Genomic DNA, 17,456 nt, shown 5'->3' with positions numbered 1-17,456 from the left:
TTTGGCCAAAGTGAAGGTGCAGACATTGCTCTCTAGAGGGCGCTGTTTCCCAGGACTTCAAGCAACTACAGCTGAAGGATTTCTTTTTTGAGTGGAGATTTAGTATCAAGCACCTTGTTTGAAAACAATCCATCACGTTGACTTTAGTGTACATACGGTGATAGATTGAATTCCAGGGGGAAAAACTGCATATCACATTTAATATGATAAGAAGAGAACAGAGAAGATTCTATTTGGGGACAAAGAGGTAGGCTCTTGTTAAGTATGTTAAATATAGTTATTAGAGATGTAAATCATAGAAAGTAAACCATCCTGGCTAATGGGTATTATTGCAAACAGTGGACTATGAGAGCATTGTAGGGGATGAGGCAGAATGGATGGCAAAATGCCCAAGCCTGTATCTGTCTCTTCTGAAATGCTATAGATCATTCAGCTGAGAATGGGACCAAAGATTGTGATGAAGTTCTGGAAGGCAGAATGACTTGTGTGAACAAAAAGGCCAAAGCAGATGAAGCATGCCAAGGGGAGGCCTGCAGAGGAAATGGTGCCATTTTTTAGGATGGAGCCTTTCTAGAATTGGCTGCGATAAAGGGAAGAATGGGAGGAAGTGAGAAATGACTAATTGATTAAACTTTTGCAGTTTTCTGGATTATTCCCACAGCACTCCCCACCACCACCACTAGTATACACAAGACAACTGAGGCATTTGCTCCAGGTAGGCAGGTACCTCTGAGGAAATATAGCAGCCTACTAACGAGGGCTGCCGCTGTGAGAGTGAGGGAGGTGCACCAGAGCAGGGCTCTCCGACAAGTCTGCCAGGTCAGAATAAATCTGAGCTTGTGGTTGTCCCTCCCTTTCAGGGAGGAGACTGGAAACAGCACAGGCCACCCACCTAAGTTATCAACCCAGTCCTTCATTAGAAAGATGAACCACCAAGGATCATGACAAATCCTCAGCACATAAGAGGAAGGGTCAGTTAAGAACAAACAGAACAGCTACCCTCAAGGAAGTAAATGAATCTGGGAACAGAAAGGAATTCTCTAAGAATCTAAGAGTGTCCTCCAAGCGTTTTGAGAAGATAGTACATCTATAAAGCAGAAGCAGTTTCTATGAAAATGAAGCAATGAGAACAAGAAAGAGTTTGTAGAAATTAAACACACCATGGTGAAATATTTTTTTTAATTAGTAGATGAAGACAGAAGACAAAATCAAGGAGATCTCTTAAGACAAAGAGATGAAAAACATGGCAGAAATGCAAAAAGAAATCAGAATTAATCTGAGGTGAGGGGGATATCCATTTTAGTAATTGGAGTTCTAGAAAGAAGAATTGAGAAGACGGGGGGAAATGGCATTGTTAAATAAATCATAGAAAAAAGTTTCTTAGAGCTGGGGGGAAATAATTCTTCAGATTGAAAGCTTTCACCCCAAGTGTCACGTAGAATGAATGGGAAAAAAACGGTAAAAAAAAAAAAAAAAAAGATTTAGAATGTCAGGAACACAAAAGAAGATCCTAGAAGTTTCCAAAAGGGGAAAAGCTACTCACAAAGGAGTGAGAGAAGCCTTATTGAATCAGACTTTTCATCAGCAACACTAGAAATGGAGAAGTGCCCTCAATGTTCTGAAGGAAAATTATTGGATCAAAATTCTATCACCAACCAAATTATCGATCAGATGGAGTACAAGGTAAAACATCAGACGTGCAGTGTCAGAAAGTTCAGAAAGTAAACCACTTTCAGTGCAACTTTTTCAGAAAAACTACTTGAGGAAAACGTATGAAAGCAAAGTCCAGGAAAGAGGATTACATGGGATCCCAAATCTTGGAACACACGTAGGAGTGCAGTGAGAGCAAATCCCAGGAAAACAGCTGAGCATCAGGTCTGGAAAGACAGCAGTGATATCAGACCAGTCAACAAATGGTAAGACAGCCACAAACCACAGAGAAGGGAGGGGCCGGTGCTGTACCACCACGCACCCTCTTACTGCCTCTCTATCTCTCCATATTTGGTTCCTTCTACCCAAAGGAACTAGGGTACATTGTTTTCAACCTATTTGAGAAAGAAAGAAAGAAAACCAGTTACACTTTTCTGCAGTTTAAACATTCTGAGAGATTGTGTCATCTTCCAGGTATCCTTAACCAGCTTTCCCAATGGCAATTCTCTTTCTCATCACACAGGTAGAGAAACACGTGAGTGACGCACTTTCCAAAGGGGCCACAGTTGTGACAGGCGGGAAGCGGCATCAACTTGGAAAAAATTTCTTTGAGCCTACCCTGCTCAGCAATGTCACCCAGGATATGCTCTGCTCTCATGAGGAGACTTTTGGGCCTCTGGCACCAGTTATCAAGTAAGATCGTCTAGCTGGTAGGAAGACAGGAGAAAGAATAGGAAAGGAAAAGGAAACCTAGAGAGAAATCCAGTTCATGTGCTTTTGAGGCCTGGTTGTAGGAGGGGGTGGATTAGAGAGGCAGGGAGCTGTGCTGTGTCAATTGAAGAGGCAAGTTCCCTTTATGATTTTTAAAAATTTGTTTTTACTATTGCCTACTTAGACTACAAAATTTACCAAATTCTGTACTTTGCTTTCTTACTTTTTGCTTTGTGCTGAACTCATTTTTATTCTTCATAGAGTACATCCTCCAAGCGTTCTTTCAAGGGAGTCTGTGGGAAATGAATATTCTGTGTTCTTATATGATCTTTTATCTCACATTTGCAAGTAAATAATAATTTCCTGGATAAAATTCTAGCTTCAACACTTTGAAAATATAACTGCTTTGTCTGTTTACATCCTGAGAAAGCTGGTGTCTAGCTCCTGTTCCATAGAAAGGGATCTACTTTTTGGAGATTTTTGAAATTTCTCATGGTCTTTGACGTTCTTAAATTTTACTGGTGTGGCACACTGTGAGCTTTTTCATTCTGAGGGTCTCACGTCTTCCTTTAATATATAAAATGTTTGTTTAGTCCTGAGAAATTCTTGGTTGTTATTTCTCCAGCTACTTCTCTCCCTCCTTCTCCAGCCTTGTAAGAATTCTATTATAGAGTTACATCTACTTCCGTTCTCCACTGCTCTTAACTCCTGTTTATTCATTCCATCTCTGCGTCCATTCCCGGGGCCTCCTGAGACACTCCCCCTCCACTTGCCAGCCGAGTACTTCACTCTCCACGTACGCCCGTTTTGCCGTCCAGCACGTCCGCCGCATTCTTTATCGCGACAGTTACTTTTTTCATCCTTGATCTCTCCTGTGGTTCTTCCCCATAACTGATTCTTTCTGCCTCATTATTCTCCCCTATTTTGCTGTGGATAGTTATCCTTTTCCTATACTTTTGTTCTGTTCCACTGTTTCTGCCTCCCCGGTATAGGTTGTTCTGTTTGTTATTGTTCTTAGTCCTGGAGCCCTCAGATGCCTTGTCATTTTCTTGTAACTCATCTTTGGCCCCTTGAATGGTTAGCAGCCTTGGCTAGTAGTAAAGTCCTCCTTGGGATTGTGGTAAAAATCTTAGACCTTAGTTTGTGCTTCTTCTGATACATTTAGAGGGCAGAGGGTTGAGCCTCAGGGAGGGAGCCTCTACTATTAAAATCTAGTCCCTATACCATTCCCTGTGACCCAGGTATCCTTTGCCCCTGGGGCATTTTGAGTTACCTCTATTGTAATGGATTGGGGAGAAGAGGCCTGTCGTTGTTCTGGATGGTTCACTAAGCCAGCTGGGCTTAAGTACTGCCTGGGCCCGCTGCCCTAAGCTGGCCTTGCTGCTTTTCTGCCCTGTGGCAAGAGAGCATTAATCCAGGGAGCCAGGTCTATAGGCAACATCACCTGAAATTCACAGGTGTGATGAAGGAGGTATAGCCCCATGTCCGCGGGCTCCATGGAGCTCTGTCCCTTCCCAACCCCTCCATGGGTGACCCCTAGCTCTCCCGCTTGAGGCTGTCATTGTGCCCAAGATCCAGTCACTTCTTGGCCTCTACAGGTGTTGTGCATTTTTGGTGTTAGTTGCTGATAAGGTTTTTGAGCCATGATTCTCTTTCTCTCTCCTCTGACATCAGGTTCCCAAAGAGAGCTGGCAGCTGTGCTGCCTGTGCCATCTTATCCAGGACAGAAATCTTTCTAATCATATACTTTGCCGGCTTTGTTACCATCTTGCTAATGAAGTTTATATATTATTCTGCCACTTGAAGAACTTTTTCATCTTGGTTTTAGTGAAAATTTTTACCTAGAATGTGAACTTGATGTTTCTCAGGAAACCAGAAGGATGCAAATCAGGCTTTGCTACTTCACACCTGTGTCCCCTGGATGACTTAACTTCTCTGAGCCTCCGGACCCTCATGTGGGAAAACAATACAAGTAGTAATTGCCTCCCAGGGGCGGTGTGAGGTTTAAGGGACATGACGTGCACAAAGTGCTTAGCATGCAGCCTGAGAGCATTATGGTTGTTGCTGTACACTAAAAACGTTAGGGCCAGGAGGGGACTCAGCTGTTACCTGTGGACTCTCGTCCACAGCTCCGACATTAGCATGTACACCTGAAAGGTGTAGATCCTCAATGACACTGTGACTGATGATGTCATTATTGTATCTCTGAGGGATGGGTGCAAAGTAAGGACATCAGCAATGCTGTTTTCCTGTTCTCCAGTGAACAGAATGGCTCTAGGAGACCAGTGTCATCCTCTGAACAAGTGATTCTCTCAGGGCTACCATCCTTGACCTTCCCTCCCCCAGAGCTGCCTTTTCTCTCCCAGTTTTCCCCACATATCAACTGGGGCCCGGGGGAGCCCAGCCAGTTCTGTCCAGTGCCCCCAGAGACATGGGGGCCCCCACTACTGGCAGATCTCTGAATTAGGGTGCTTGAACATATTGCCCCAGTTACAATTCTGGGGCAACAGGAAAATGCCACCCAAATCTTGTTCCAGAAATAAAATGATAAACCTGGAAGAGCCCGCGTGGGGCTTTGGTCCTACCACACTTTCTTTCAGAGAAGAACAGACTCAGTGCCTTCACACTGTTAAGCAGCACATGTGGTGGAGCCCACACCAGAACTCTGGGCCTGGCTTCCTCTGCATGGTTTTCTTTCTACTACATTTTGCTTCTAACGTGTGTATTCTTAGTAGGTAACAACAGCACTGGTCCATTTTTCACAGCATTTTGTTTGACATTGTGGACACACCACAGTTCCTGCACGTCAGCCTGCTTGTCTCCTGCTGTCTCAGAAGATGTGAGCTGGGTTGATGGAGCACGCGGGCCTTGAGTGCTGAGTCATCACAGCGAGTGCTGCCATTTTCCTCTGTACTCTGTTTTGGGATCTCTTTACAAAACTCCTGTTTACTCTTGCTATTATTGGGGAAACAAATCAGCAGGAAAGACAGCTCCTTGTCCTTATGCCCCTTTACAGGTTATACTGACGACTATATTAACTTTGGCAGGTTCAACTCAGAGGAGGAGGCGGTGGCCATTGCTAATGCGACTGACGTTGGGTTAGCAGGTAGGTGCCATTCCGACTCCGTCATAATATTCCTCAGGCTGGTGCTGGAGTGTTCCCTTTAGACACAGCCCTGGGTTTTGAGAAGGACACTTCACTGCAACACATGTCCGTTGCTTTCCGAGAGGCAAGGGGGTGGTGGGAGGAGAGGCAGTGCAGATTGTTCTAGGTGGGGAATCACACACACCCTTGTTCTCAGGGGCTTCATGCCTGGAAATTCCAAGTGCTTCTCCCGTTTTCCTGGCTCCTAGAGCTCAACAGAGAGGCAGCACAGACTGAGCAGAGAGCATCCTTGACCATTTCTAAACTAAAAGAACGGTGGCCACACTATGTACCCAATCACCCTGACAAAATTGTATGTGCACAAATGTATGCAACAAATTTATATTTAGCATCTACAGTGAGTGAAGTACTGAGGAAGACACAGAGACATAAAGATAGAGCAATAGCTCTATAGGAGCTGCCCCTCTAGGTGTACAAGAACTATTTACAGCAAGAGGGAGGATATGCGTGCGGTGGGGCCCCTTACCCCAAGCTGCCTACTCAACATGATCAGGAAGCTGCAGTACAGTGTGTGCACAAGTGTCCCCATAACCCTGAGTTCAGTGCTGCTTTCTTCCCTCTGTGATGAGCTGATGGGAAGCCACGCCCTGTGCGAGGTCATCAACATGTGCAGGATTCTGATTGTGCAGATTGGAGAGGAGAGATTCTGGACAGAGAGGACCGAGGGTTTAAGAAGGAAAGTAAGAAAGGACAAGGAGAATTTGATTGATGAGTTTGGAGAAGATGGTTGGTCACTGGAATAATGGAAGGTAACGTTGAAAGTGTTGACTAAAACCACTTTAGGGAGGTTTGAATATCCACTAGGAACTTAACCTCATTTTATAGATGACAAGGAGTCACTGGACAGTTTGGGCAGAAGTGTCCCATGGAGAATCTAACAGAGGTATGCAGGACTGATTGAATAGTAGATTATAGGTGCTGGGACGTTATGGGCACAGTCCTGAGAGGAGATGCTGAGAGCACTAGCAAGAGCGGAAACAGAAGCAGAAAGAGGGTGTCTAAAGGATTTGAGGGGAAGCAATGGACACAACCAACTTGGGGATCTATATGGGGGCCGGGTGGATTCCAGGCCCAAGCGACTAGGCAGACAGTCGTTAGTGACATCCTCAGCTTTAGAAATGACATCTTTAATGACTATTCTACATGCCATCTGTGTCCTTTACCTGTGACAGGTTATTTTTACTCTCAAGACCCGGCCCAGATCTGGCGGGTGGCAGAACAGTTGGAAGTTGGCATGGTGGGCGTGAACGAAGGACTGATCTCCTCTGTGGAGTGCCCATTTGGAGGGGTGAAGCAGTCTGGCCTTGGGCGAGAGGGCTCCAAATATGGCATTGATGAATATCTGGAACTCAAGTATGTGTGTTTTGGAGGCTTATAGGATTTTCAGTTCTTTAAAATATAAAAAGGAAGCTTACCTACATATATGGGGACATGCCATCCATTTTTTTTAAATAAACCAATAGGATATCTGAATTATTAATTTTTTAAAGCTCATCCAGCCCTCCTAATATTAAGCAGATGGGACTCCTACCCCTCCCCTTACCTAACAAGGGACCTGTAGGTGCCACGGTACCTGTGGCCGCCGACTCTCCAGGAACCAGACAGCGCCATCTACCACAGAGCAAAGCACAGTGGGAGGCAGATTGGCCCCAGTGGCCCCATCGCAAAGGCTGATGCCTGCCTGGGCATTGACTTAGCATCTCTCACATGGCCGTGGCACTTAGACCGAAAGGAGGGGACCTCCCTGCAGAGGAGAGCCTTGAGTATGACCGACAGGCTGGTCAGAGGGGCACAGCACTGAAGACACTTGCTAAGTATTTGGAGGTTGCTGCAGAGGCTGAATTAATCATTTTTAAGACTTCTGAAATAGCACAGAATTGTCTGTGCTTCAGTGAGGAAAGAAAGCACTTGGGAGTCCTGGTTCTGGACCAGTTTTTAAAATTGAAGTCTTCATTGTGCTAAATTTACTGCTTAAAGATGATATTTTTATTTCTGTCTTGTTTTCCACTTCATTTTGTTTCCTTTAGGAAAAGAGCCTAAGTGTAAAGCTGACAGCAGAACAGCTTGGTTGAGTGGAAGGCACACACATAGTAGCTTGGCCTGGTTCCTTCCCTGAGCAGTAGCTTTGTCCCATGGACAGGCCGGTCAACAATTCCATCCCCCACATAGAGTGGGGGTTCTGTATATTCCTTACTTAGCTCAATGGGGTATTGTGAGCCTAAGAGAAAGTGAAAATGTTTGCAAAAAAAAAAAAAAAAGACAATCTGATGGTAGTACAGGAGCTGTTAATAGTAGTCTTATTATTATGAGCAGTATCGCTCCCCTTGGGCATCCTGCAGGGGCTTGACCAAGACGGCAGTGCCCAGCTGTCTGCTCCTTGGAACCTGAGTGTGGTTGTCACCGGCAGCCTGCTCACTCTGTCCTCAGAAGATGCTGCTCCTTCCCCTCCAGAAGAGCCAAAGCTCTTTCACCACAGTAGTCACAAAAGGAAGAATTTTCACAATTGCCGATCGATCTTGTGGGGAAGGCATGAGGCCTTGAATTTCAGGCACCTTTTATCCAGTAAGAGTTTCCACAGTTCATCATTTAAAAATAAAACACCCTATGACTGGTGTTTCCTGTCACTCTAAAAGAAAAACTGATTAAGAAAATTCTAGGCTTATCTGGGTATATCTCCCATCCACCGATACACTGAGGAAAAGGACTAAGGGTGGTTCCTGGCGGAATATGCAAATGAAGCTCCTCCCTTTCCCACTCTGTGCAGAAATCACTGATAGTCCATGGATATTCCCGGTGGTGGATATCCCCAGTCGTGGAAGGAAAGCGTGAATGAAATCAGTGCTGGGGGCAATTGCTCCTGAACTCACCCAGCACTTAGCATTCCTCACTGAGCCCAGGGAAGTGACCATAGCCAGTCCTGGAACTCCTTGTATTTGGCCTGGATCACACGAGCCGTGTCCCTGGGGCCCAAAAAAGGAAAGCGCTGAAACCTGCCTCCTGGTGACATACATTGCCCAGGCCCTGTCAAGAATCATACACGCAGCACACTGACAGTTAATTCCTACTTTGTAGTTTTCAGGTTGTTTTATACAACATTCTAATTACTTAATATTTGAGTGTTTTCTATTAACAGTAAAAATGCCCTGTTATTTTTTAGATGTCTAGAATACTGATGCTTGGAGAAGTTGGAGGAATATATTCAAATAAATGCGTAACTTTGTCAGCCAGTGGATTCCTTGGCTAGGTGGCAGACTTTGAGTTTTCCTGTATATTTAGCTCACCAGGTATATAAATCAGGGCCAGAGACTCACTGTAATATATTTGATTCATTTTTTAATTAAAATAATTCAAAAGGAAATCACTTACTATGTAGTAAAATTGTTCTGGATTGTGGGAAGTGTTTTTAAATGAACATTTTTTTGGTTATTTTTCAGTAAGGTACCATATGTGATGGATGGGACGTATAAAAATATATATGTATTACAACATGAAGTAGAAAAGGACTGTTACTAGCCCAGGGGTTGGCAAATCTGGCCTGCCCTGTTTTTGTACAACGCAGAGCTAAGAATGGTTTTTATATTTCCAAATGGTTGCGGGGGAAATCTAAACAATATTTCATGACACATGAAAATTATATTAAATTCAGATTTCACTGTCCATAAATAAAATGTTACTGGAACATAGCCACACCCTTTCGTTTACCGATGGTCTATGCCTACTTTCTTGGCATGGTTGAGTTCTTGCACCGAGGTAGTATATCCTGCAAAGCCTAAAATATTTACTCTCTGCCTCTTTACAGAAAGTTTCCCAACCCCTGATCCAGACCAAAAAGGAGATACGGACCTTCCCTGCCTTTACCAGGCATTATTTCATTTTGTTGAATAGCTGCTATGTAAAAAGTACTTTCTGTGCATGACTCTGCTGAGTTCTCACCAAGAACTTCCCAGTAATGACCACATAAGTCAAATGAAGGTACCCAGATAATGGGGGTCTGTTGGCCTTGAGAAAGTACTTCTCCGCGTACATTCCCAGCTATGCATAAGCTTGTCTGGATTATATCCTTTCCCTCAGAGTGGCTTTTCAATGTGGTTAAAAATGATTTAAAATATGATTTAAATCATTTAAATATGCTTAAAAGTTAAGTGTTGTTTGTTTCTTTCCATGTCTACCTTTGTTCATATGGAAAGACTCAGTGAAAATAAAGATCAGAAGCACAATGCAAATAAATCTGTTGTCAACTTACTAACTTTAAATTTTGCCACATGACTGTCTTCTCTAAAGGATGGAGCCCAGGATATTAATTATTCTTTTGCCACCATTTCATTTTGCATTTTACTTGAATACTATTTATGCTGTGATTTTCTTTTTCTTTTTTGTGCAATATTTTTTGGGATAAAACTTGGGAATAAGTGTAGTGGGAAGTGTGTTTTGTTTTTTAAATGTGCACGTACCATTTTTCTAGGTTTTGATAATTGTGTAGATGTATAAGTGTCTTGTCAGCAGAGTTGTGTGTGTAATTAATAAATGTTGAATTAACACAATTTCCTATTTCTGTGATGAAGTTTCTGCTGGCAGTTTTTTTCTTGCCAGTTCATCATTTGAGTTTGTATTGGATATTATTAGACTAGTTCAGATATGTATGAAGGATAGCAGAATATGCAACCCCAAAATTTGCCACATTCGCATAAAGGATTATTGTGAGCTGAAGGCAACAGAGAAGAAGGAAATACAAGAAAAGCTCTCTGCCCTCCTCCTATTTGCCTAAAAGCAGGATGTAAGTTTACAAAGGTGCCCCTCCTCTGCCCTCCACCATGAAGGACAAAGGTTAATCCCCAGAGACAACTCTATACCCTGGAGAGGGCACCAGAGGAATCTATGTAACAAATTTCACTAACTAGCCTTTATCTCTGCCTTTAAAAGCCTACAACTGCTTTCCTGTCCTGTCATTTCTCCACAAATGTATTGATCTTTCTTGAAGAAGTTATGTAAGCCAGAGTTGTAAGCCACCTCTTTTTTTAAATTTATTTTTCAATTACAGTTGACATACAATATGTTATTTTCAGGTGTACAACATAGTGATTAGACACTTATATAAGTGATCACCCTGATAAATATAGTACCCATATGACACCATACATAGTTATTACAATATTGACTATATTCCTTATGCTATCTTTACATCCCCATGACTATTTTGTAACTACCAATTTGTACTTCTTAATCCCTTCCCCTTTTCACCCATCCCTCCAATCCCCCTCCCATCTGGCAACCATCAAATTGTTCTCTGTATCTATGAGTTTGTTTCAGTTTTGTTTGTTCGTTTATTTATTTAGGTTCCACATATAAGTGAAATCATGTCGCATTTGTCTTTGTCTGACTATACTCAGCATAATACCCTGTAGGTCCATCCATGTTGTTGCAGATGGATGGCAAGATTTCATTCTTTTTTGTAGCTGAATAATATTCCATTATGTATCTGTACCACTTTTTCTTTCTCCATTCATCTATTGATAGACACTTAGGTTGCTTCCAATTCTTAGCCATTATAAATAATGTAGCAGTGAACATATAGATTCATGTCTTTTTGAATTAGTGTTTTGGGGTCTTTGGATAAATACCCAGAAGTGGAATTACAGATCCTTCTTTGTCTCGTTATAGCCTTTGTTTTAAAGTCCATTTTGTCTGGTATAAGTATTGCTACCACAGCTTTTTATTTTTTTATTTTCTTGAAATATCTTTTTCCATCCCATTACTTTCAGTCTGTGTGTCTTTCAACCTGAAGTGAGTCTCCTGTAGGTACTATATGTGAAAGATCTTGTTTTCTTATCCATTCAGCCACTTTTTTGATTAGAGCATTTAATCCATTTACATTTAAAGTAATTATTGATAGGTATGTAGTTATGGCCCTTTTGTTATTCATATTTTTTATTTTTTTTCTTAACATTTCTTATAATACTGGTTTGGTGGTGATGAAGTCCTGTAGCTTTTTCTTGTCTGAGAAGCTCTTTATCTGTCCTTCAATTTTAAATGATAGCTTTGCTGGGTACAGTAATCTTGGTTACAGATCCTTGTTTTCATCACTTTGAATATTTCGTGCCAATCCCTTCTGACCTGCAATTTCTGTTGCGAAATCAGCTGATAATCTTACAAGAGCTCCCTTGTAGGTAACTGCTTTTCTCTTGCTGCTTTAAGATTCTCTGTCATTAACCTTTGGCGTTTTAAGCCACCTCTTTGAGTTACTAATTTTTCCCTGGGTACCACCAAGGAATACAGGAAGTATATGTGCTGATAAACCTCTGTTTTTCTTGTGTTAATCTGTCTTTTATTACAAGGGTTCCAGCCAAGCACTCGGAAGGGTAGAGAGAAAAGTATTTTTCCTCTAACACATGTGTAAGTGGTGCTCTCTACCCAGAGAGCTGCTAGTCAGTGAGTGCCCTGGACCAGGAGCCTGCATGTGAAATTTTGTACCCTAGCACCTACAGTAGGGCTTGTTCCGTGGTTCCTGCTCATCAAACGTTTATTGAACTAAACTTACCTGCTTTGCAGAATGAGGCTGTCTGAGAAAGGCATATACTCCAGCTTTCTCAAATTTTCTAATCTCTCTTCTATATACTCCACTATTAACTATTACGTACTTTTCCCAAAGTTTGGGGAGTTTTTTTTTATACAGAAAAGTATGTAAACTCACAGGAGTTAACCAAATAGGTTCCTGTGTCCCTTCACCTAGCTTCTCCCAGTGTTAACATCTTATGGAACCAACAGTATCAAAACCAGGAAATTGGCATTAGTACAATACTGTAAATACAAGCTTTATGCCAATTTTACTAATTTTTGTGTGCATGTGTGTGTGTGTGTAGTTTTACCCAATTTTATCAAATCACTAGGTAGATTTGTGTAGCCACCACCACAACCACGCTACAGAACCAAGGAATCACCACCAAGGAATTCCCCTGTGCTGCTTTATTGTTAGTTGGCTTTGATGGTAAAGTCTCTTGGCAAGGTTTCTTTTTTCAATTAAATTTTCACTTAGTGTAACACATGCAGAAAAGAGAACATACGTGAATAAGTGAACAACATGCTGAATTTTCACAAATGGAAGACACACTGTGACCAGCTCCCACAGCAAGAAACAGAACACTGCCAGCCCCTACTTGTGCCCTTTCTAGGGTGGCTCGCTTTTTTTTTTTTTTTTTTAAAGGAGGGCGCAGCTCACAGTGGCCCACATGGGGATTGAACCGGCAACCTTGGTGCTACCAGCACCACGCTCCAACCAACTGAGCTAACTGGCCACCCCAGTGACTTGCTTTTTAATGAAGTATTTGGAGGACAAGTCTCTCTCTTGAGGGCTAAGTTCTCGAAATATCTCACTGTTCCTCTGAGATCAAAAAGAAAATACTTTGGCTTGAGGGATACTTTAAAATAGGAGTTTTATGGTAAGTCTTAGGCTAACTCAGACTTAACTCAGAACTTTTTTTTTTCAGTAATGGAAAGTTACCACTGGAGATTACAAAGACTTGATCCATTTAGTCTAGAAAGTGCAGCTCTGGTCTCTCAGTAAATAAATACAAAGCTCTTACAGGACTGAGGATGACCCAGGAGCCATTTAAGTAGGTTGCTAACTACAGTCACCCCACTCGCTTGAACAGTATCTTTACCTCAACAAGTATTTTCCTTATCAAAGTTGCTGATGAGGCAGGTTAAATGACTTAGGGATGAAAAAAATCAACAATGGATACATATTGAATGATTCCATTTTATGTGAAACTCTAGAAAATTCTAGCTAATCTATAGTGACAGTGGATTAGTAGTTGCCTGGGGAGGGAGAGATTACAAGGGCTCACAAAGAAAGTTTACCTTGATTGTGGTGATACTTTCACGGTTGTTCATACATTAAAACAAATTGTACTCTGTAAGTGAATGCAGTTTATTATGAGTCAATATTTTTGTCAACCTAGCTTCAATTCCAAGACTTTTAACACAACCCAGTTCTTTCAATCCATTAGCTTCCTAATAGGGAGGCCACCCTTAAAACAGACAGGCATGGCTGTGAGGTTTTAAGGACTGAACAGGTGACACCCCACTCTTCCCCACCTGGAGGCTGAGTAGGTGATGCAGGAGTTACGCAGATGGAACACAAAATGTTAGCTTTATTACTGATAGAAACTGGATTAGGGGATGTAGCTTAGGGACACACTCCCCTTAATCTAATTTGCACACAGCCCCCCCCCCCCCCAACGGTGAGTATACTGCCCATTGATGTCAGAGAATCTGCTGGTGGGGACCCTCTGGCCGAGGAGAGGAGGCAGACAGAACTGAGCATGCTCAGTGCCTCCCACACTCCTGTCCTCCCACAGGATGGAGGGAATCAGGAGTGTTACTCGAGGCTTCAGAATTTTTTTCTGTAAAGGGCCAGATAGTAGATATTTTAAGCTGGGGACACAGTCTCTGTTGGAACTAGTCATCTCTGTTACAGCACAGAGCAACCATAGACTGTATGTCAGTGAGTGGATGAGCGTGCATGTGTTCCCATAAGACTTCATCGACACTAAATCTGAATTTCATGTAAGTTTCACGTGTCACAAATATTCTTACAATTTTTTTCAACCATTTGAAAATGTGAAAACGATTCTTAGCTCACGGGCCACACGCAAACAGGTTGTGGGTCAGTTTGCTGACTTCTACTCAAGGGAAATCACTCTACACAGAAACACACACACTCACAAAAAGATCCCCCCCTCCCCAACAACAACTGGACTTTACAAAAAATATAGACACCTGTATGCAGATTAGTACGTAAGTTTAATAGTGTTATATTAGAAATATGCCTTGTCAGTACATGGGGAAAATAATACATTTTACAAAAGTAAAACCAAGACTTAAGCCGAAGTCCATGATAACCTGGTCACACACAAAGAGTGGTACTCCTCCCTCCCCGTCCACGAGGTTGGTATGTTGTGTGTTTCTTACCTCAGTAAATGTTTGTCAGGAGAGTCTTTAGTCACAAATATGACTGGCCTCTTAATACTGTGGTCTTGAATCCTTGTTCATTGAATTTAAAATAGCAACAAAGCCTGTTGTTTACCTGTCAGTCCCCCAAGTGCCCTCCCCTACATGCCGGGGCCTGCTTTGCTCATCTGCGCAAAGCTCTTGGGGAACCTGATCTTCCAAAGGCCCTTCATGATGAGCACACAGGAGGAAGAATGCTGCTGTCATCCCACCTCCCACTCTGCTCATGTGATGAGGAGGGGATGAGAGAGGACCCACTTTCTGATCACTAGTGTGATGTTTACTTATTTACTCAACTCAAGATCCTCCTGTGGAGGAAGGAGCCAAGAGGATGGCTGAGAAGGCAGAGAAGGAGCAGAAGCAGCACTTTGCAGACCAGAGGGGTGGCCTGGGGGTGACCCAACGGGAACATCTGGGGAGGGAGCTCCTCTCCTTTCTTCTTTTTCTCTCACCGCAGAAAGCATTCCTCTTAGTCATAGGAACACATGGTCCAACAGGTCCACCAGAATTTGCCCTCCAACGGGGGGTGGGTGGATGGGGAGGAGGAGCTCTTTGTGTAGTAGAAGTAAGGAAGTAGAAAGCATGGAATTTGAAGTTTAAAAATTCTGCATGCAATTCCCAGATCCATGCATATTGGCTGTGACCTTGGGCAAGTTATTTAAACTCTCTGGGCCTTCTCATCATTTTCTAACAAGAGGATAACACCTACTTTTCAAAGATGAGTGTAAGGATCAACTGAGTATGTAAAACACATGTATTACGTACATAAAGCACTTAACAGATGACTCTCCCTTCATCATGATACTCCACCAGTCATCTCCACCAGAAGATGGGTTGCCATCTTCTATGCCAGAAATTTCCTATTGTGCACGAAAATAACATTACTCACTAGGTTGGGTAGACTTTAAGTTTATGAAGGTAACTATTGGTGTAAAAAGCATCACGTTTTCCTTCTAACATCATAGATAGTATTGAACTGGCTAGCAATACAGAAAGTGTAGGCATAAGCAAAGAAATTATTTCTAAAATAAAATCACACTCCTGTACTTTTTAGTTCTGCCATTCCCTCTAAAGTACAATAATTAAAAACAAGATAGTCTCATGAGGATGAATATTACCAGAGATAACCAAAGTACCTGAAAGCTTAACTTTTTAAAGGCCCACAGAAATTTTTTTCTCTATTGCTCCTGCCCCAGTGATTTAAACCTACTGGTTTAATCTTGGTTCTCCACTTAATCATAGCAAAGCAATCCTAGTTTTACAGAAACTTGTGCAACAGGATATTATTCAGGTGTGGTCACGCTTGATGCCACAACACTGGTTCTATCTGTGATGGCCCCACCTGTCATTCTAGTCTTCCCACAAAGAACGCCAAGGACATCACCCAGGCCACCAGCCTTAGGATCATGAGCCACGGGGAACTTGTCAGATTACAGTTACTGTAGCTCATTGCTCTGGGGTGCTGCTTTATGGTTGGAGAAGGTTTAATTTTTTCATATATTTAAAATGTCTTATTAGTAGAAAAACTGCTTAATAAATGTATTTTTAAACATATGAAGTGACTATGTCAAGTTATTATTGTGGAAAGTACCTGTAAGGGTCCAGAGTAGCATGAGCCCACTGAAATAATTAAGACTGTATTAGAGTTTTGGAATAGATGCAAAGTTGCTGAGTCATCACCGTGTCTGTTGCAGTCCAAATGCATGGCTACATTTGGTAACAAGAGGATAACACCTACTTTTCAAAGATGGCCTGTAGTACATAGTTGATAATTGTTTACGGAATTAATCATCACTTCTATTGTGTAGAATGGGTCTAAGTGAGGCCTCAGTGTAGTGTGTTTTTCTTGGAGAAAGAAAAGGTACAGAATGTTAAAATCCTGCCTCAACGGCTGGTCATTAAAGCTCCCTTTCTATTGCCTCTGGTCCTGATAATACAAGTCTTGAACTTCCAAGAGCTGCTTTCCAGAGAGAGTGCAGAAATGGCGGTTGGCCAGAGCAAAGGAGTAAGAACAGGAGGGCTTTGCTCTGTATGGGTGTCACGCTCAGCACAGAAAACCTCTTGCACAGAACACAGCCCACACCTTGGGTGAACTATTTTAAGAGACGCACCCACCTGCCTTTAGGGGCCCTACCAGAGGAGCCGTGTTCAGGAAGTTGTCCTTGTAATCACAGCTCCTAAGAGAGAAATCAGCCCTCTTTATATCTGTTTTTAACTCACCTTCCCTAGGGGTCTGCAGATGGGAACAGGTGTTAACAGAGACAAATCTTAAACACAGGCAATACTGTGCCAGCTACAGAAACATAAAACCCTTTTTAAGCACAATATATATACCTTAGCATTTTACCCAGCTTTTATCCTATTAACAAGCATCCCTGTTAAAAGAGCAATGTTTTTGTTCTGTTTTGTGTCTTGAAAACTCCAAGAAAACAGTTCTTTTTAAATATGGGGACACACACCCAGCCCAATTTGAAAGACATCAATGCACTGTTCCAACAAGCGTTAGTTTGGTGCCTTAACTCCCAGTGACTGGTTCTGGATTAAGGATTCCTATGGCGTCCCTCCATTTCACAGAGGCTCAATTATCTGTCTTTGGAGCCAAAGCTGAAGGAAGCTCCGTTCCTGACAGAGCTGCTCATGGAGACCTTTGAGTCTCTTCTCTCCGTCCTCTCCCGGCTGAAGAGCGTGTCCTGATCACTGTCAAGCTCAGACTCGGATGCCATCAGGCTGGCGTTGTGCTCTGTGCTTTGGTGCTTAATACCTCAGGAGAAGCAGACAGAGCATCTTGAGGGAAACTCTCCCTTGTCTGTCGTTCTGGCTGCAGGTGACAGGTGCCATGCAGAGTTGTGCCCTCTGCACTTTCACAGAAATCACTCACAGCACAGCAAGAGGTCTGGGTCTCCTAGTGAATAATGGCAGTGGC

The 17,456-nt window shown here is 42.6% G+C and overlaps 2 protein-coding genes across 3 annotated transcripts in view; one reads left to right on the top strand and one right to left on the bottom strand.

Moving 5' to 3' along the window:
- The window catches only part of ALDH5A1 (aldehyde dehydrogenase 5 family member A1), a 39,455-nt gene extending 29,387 nt beyond the window's left edge, over positions 1 to 10,068 (top strand). For both annotated transcript variants that reach the window (XM_019716816.3, XM_019716815.3), the window contains 3 exons: positions 2,174 to 2,343; positions 5,409 to 5,467; positions 6,700 to 10,068. In XM_019716816.3, the coding sequence (XP_019572375.3) occupies positions 2,174 to 2,343; positions 5,409 to 5,467; positions 6,700 to 6,905 (435 nt within the window). In that variant the 3' untranslated portion in view covers positions 6,906 to 10,068. The remainder of the gene's footprint in view (positions 1 to 2,173; positions 2,344 to 5,408; positions 5,468 to 6,699) is intronic.
- Positions 10,069 to 14,314: 4,246 nt separating this feature from the next.
- KIAA0319 (KIAA0319 ortholog) overlaps positions 14,315 to 17,456 on the bottom strand; it is a 76,593-nt gene continuing 73,451 nt past the window's right edge. The window contains 1 exon segment of the mRNA XM_074318627.2: positions 14,315 to 17,294. Coding sequence (XP_074174728.2) covers positions 17,116 to 17,294 — 179 coding nt within the window. The 3' untranslated portion in view covers positions 14,315 to 17,115.

The sequence above is a fragment of the Rhinolophus sinicus genome, chromosome 7, assembly GCF_057876585.1.
Source record: "Rhinolophus sinicus isolate RSI-liver-muscle chromosome 7, RSI-T2T, whole genome shotgun sequence".
NCBI lineage: Eukaryota > Metazoa > Chordata > Mammalia > Chiroptera > Rhinolophidae > Rhinolophus > Rhinolophus sinicus.
The sequence above is the reverse complement of the archived record's forward strand: the minus strand, read 5'-3'. Positions and strand labels throughout refer to the sequence as shown.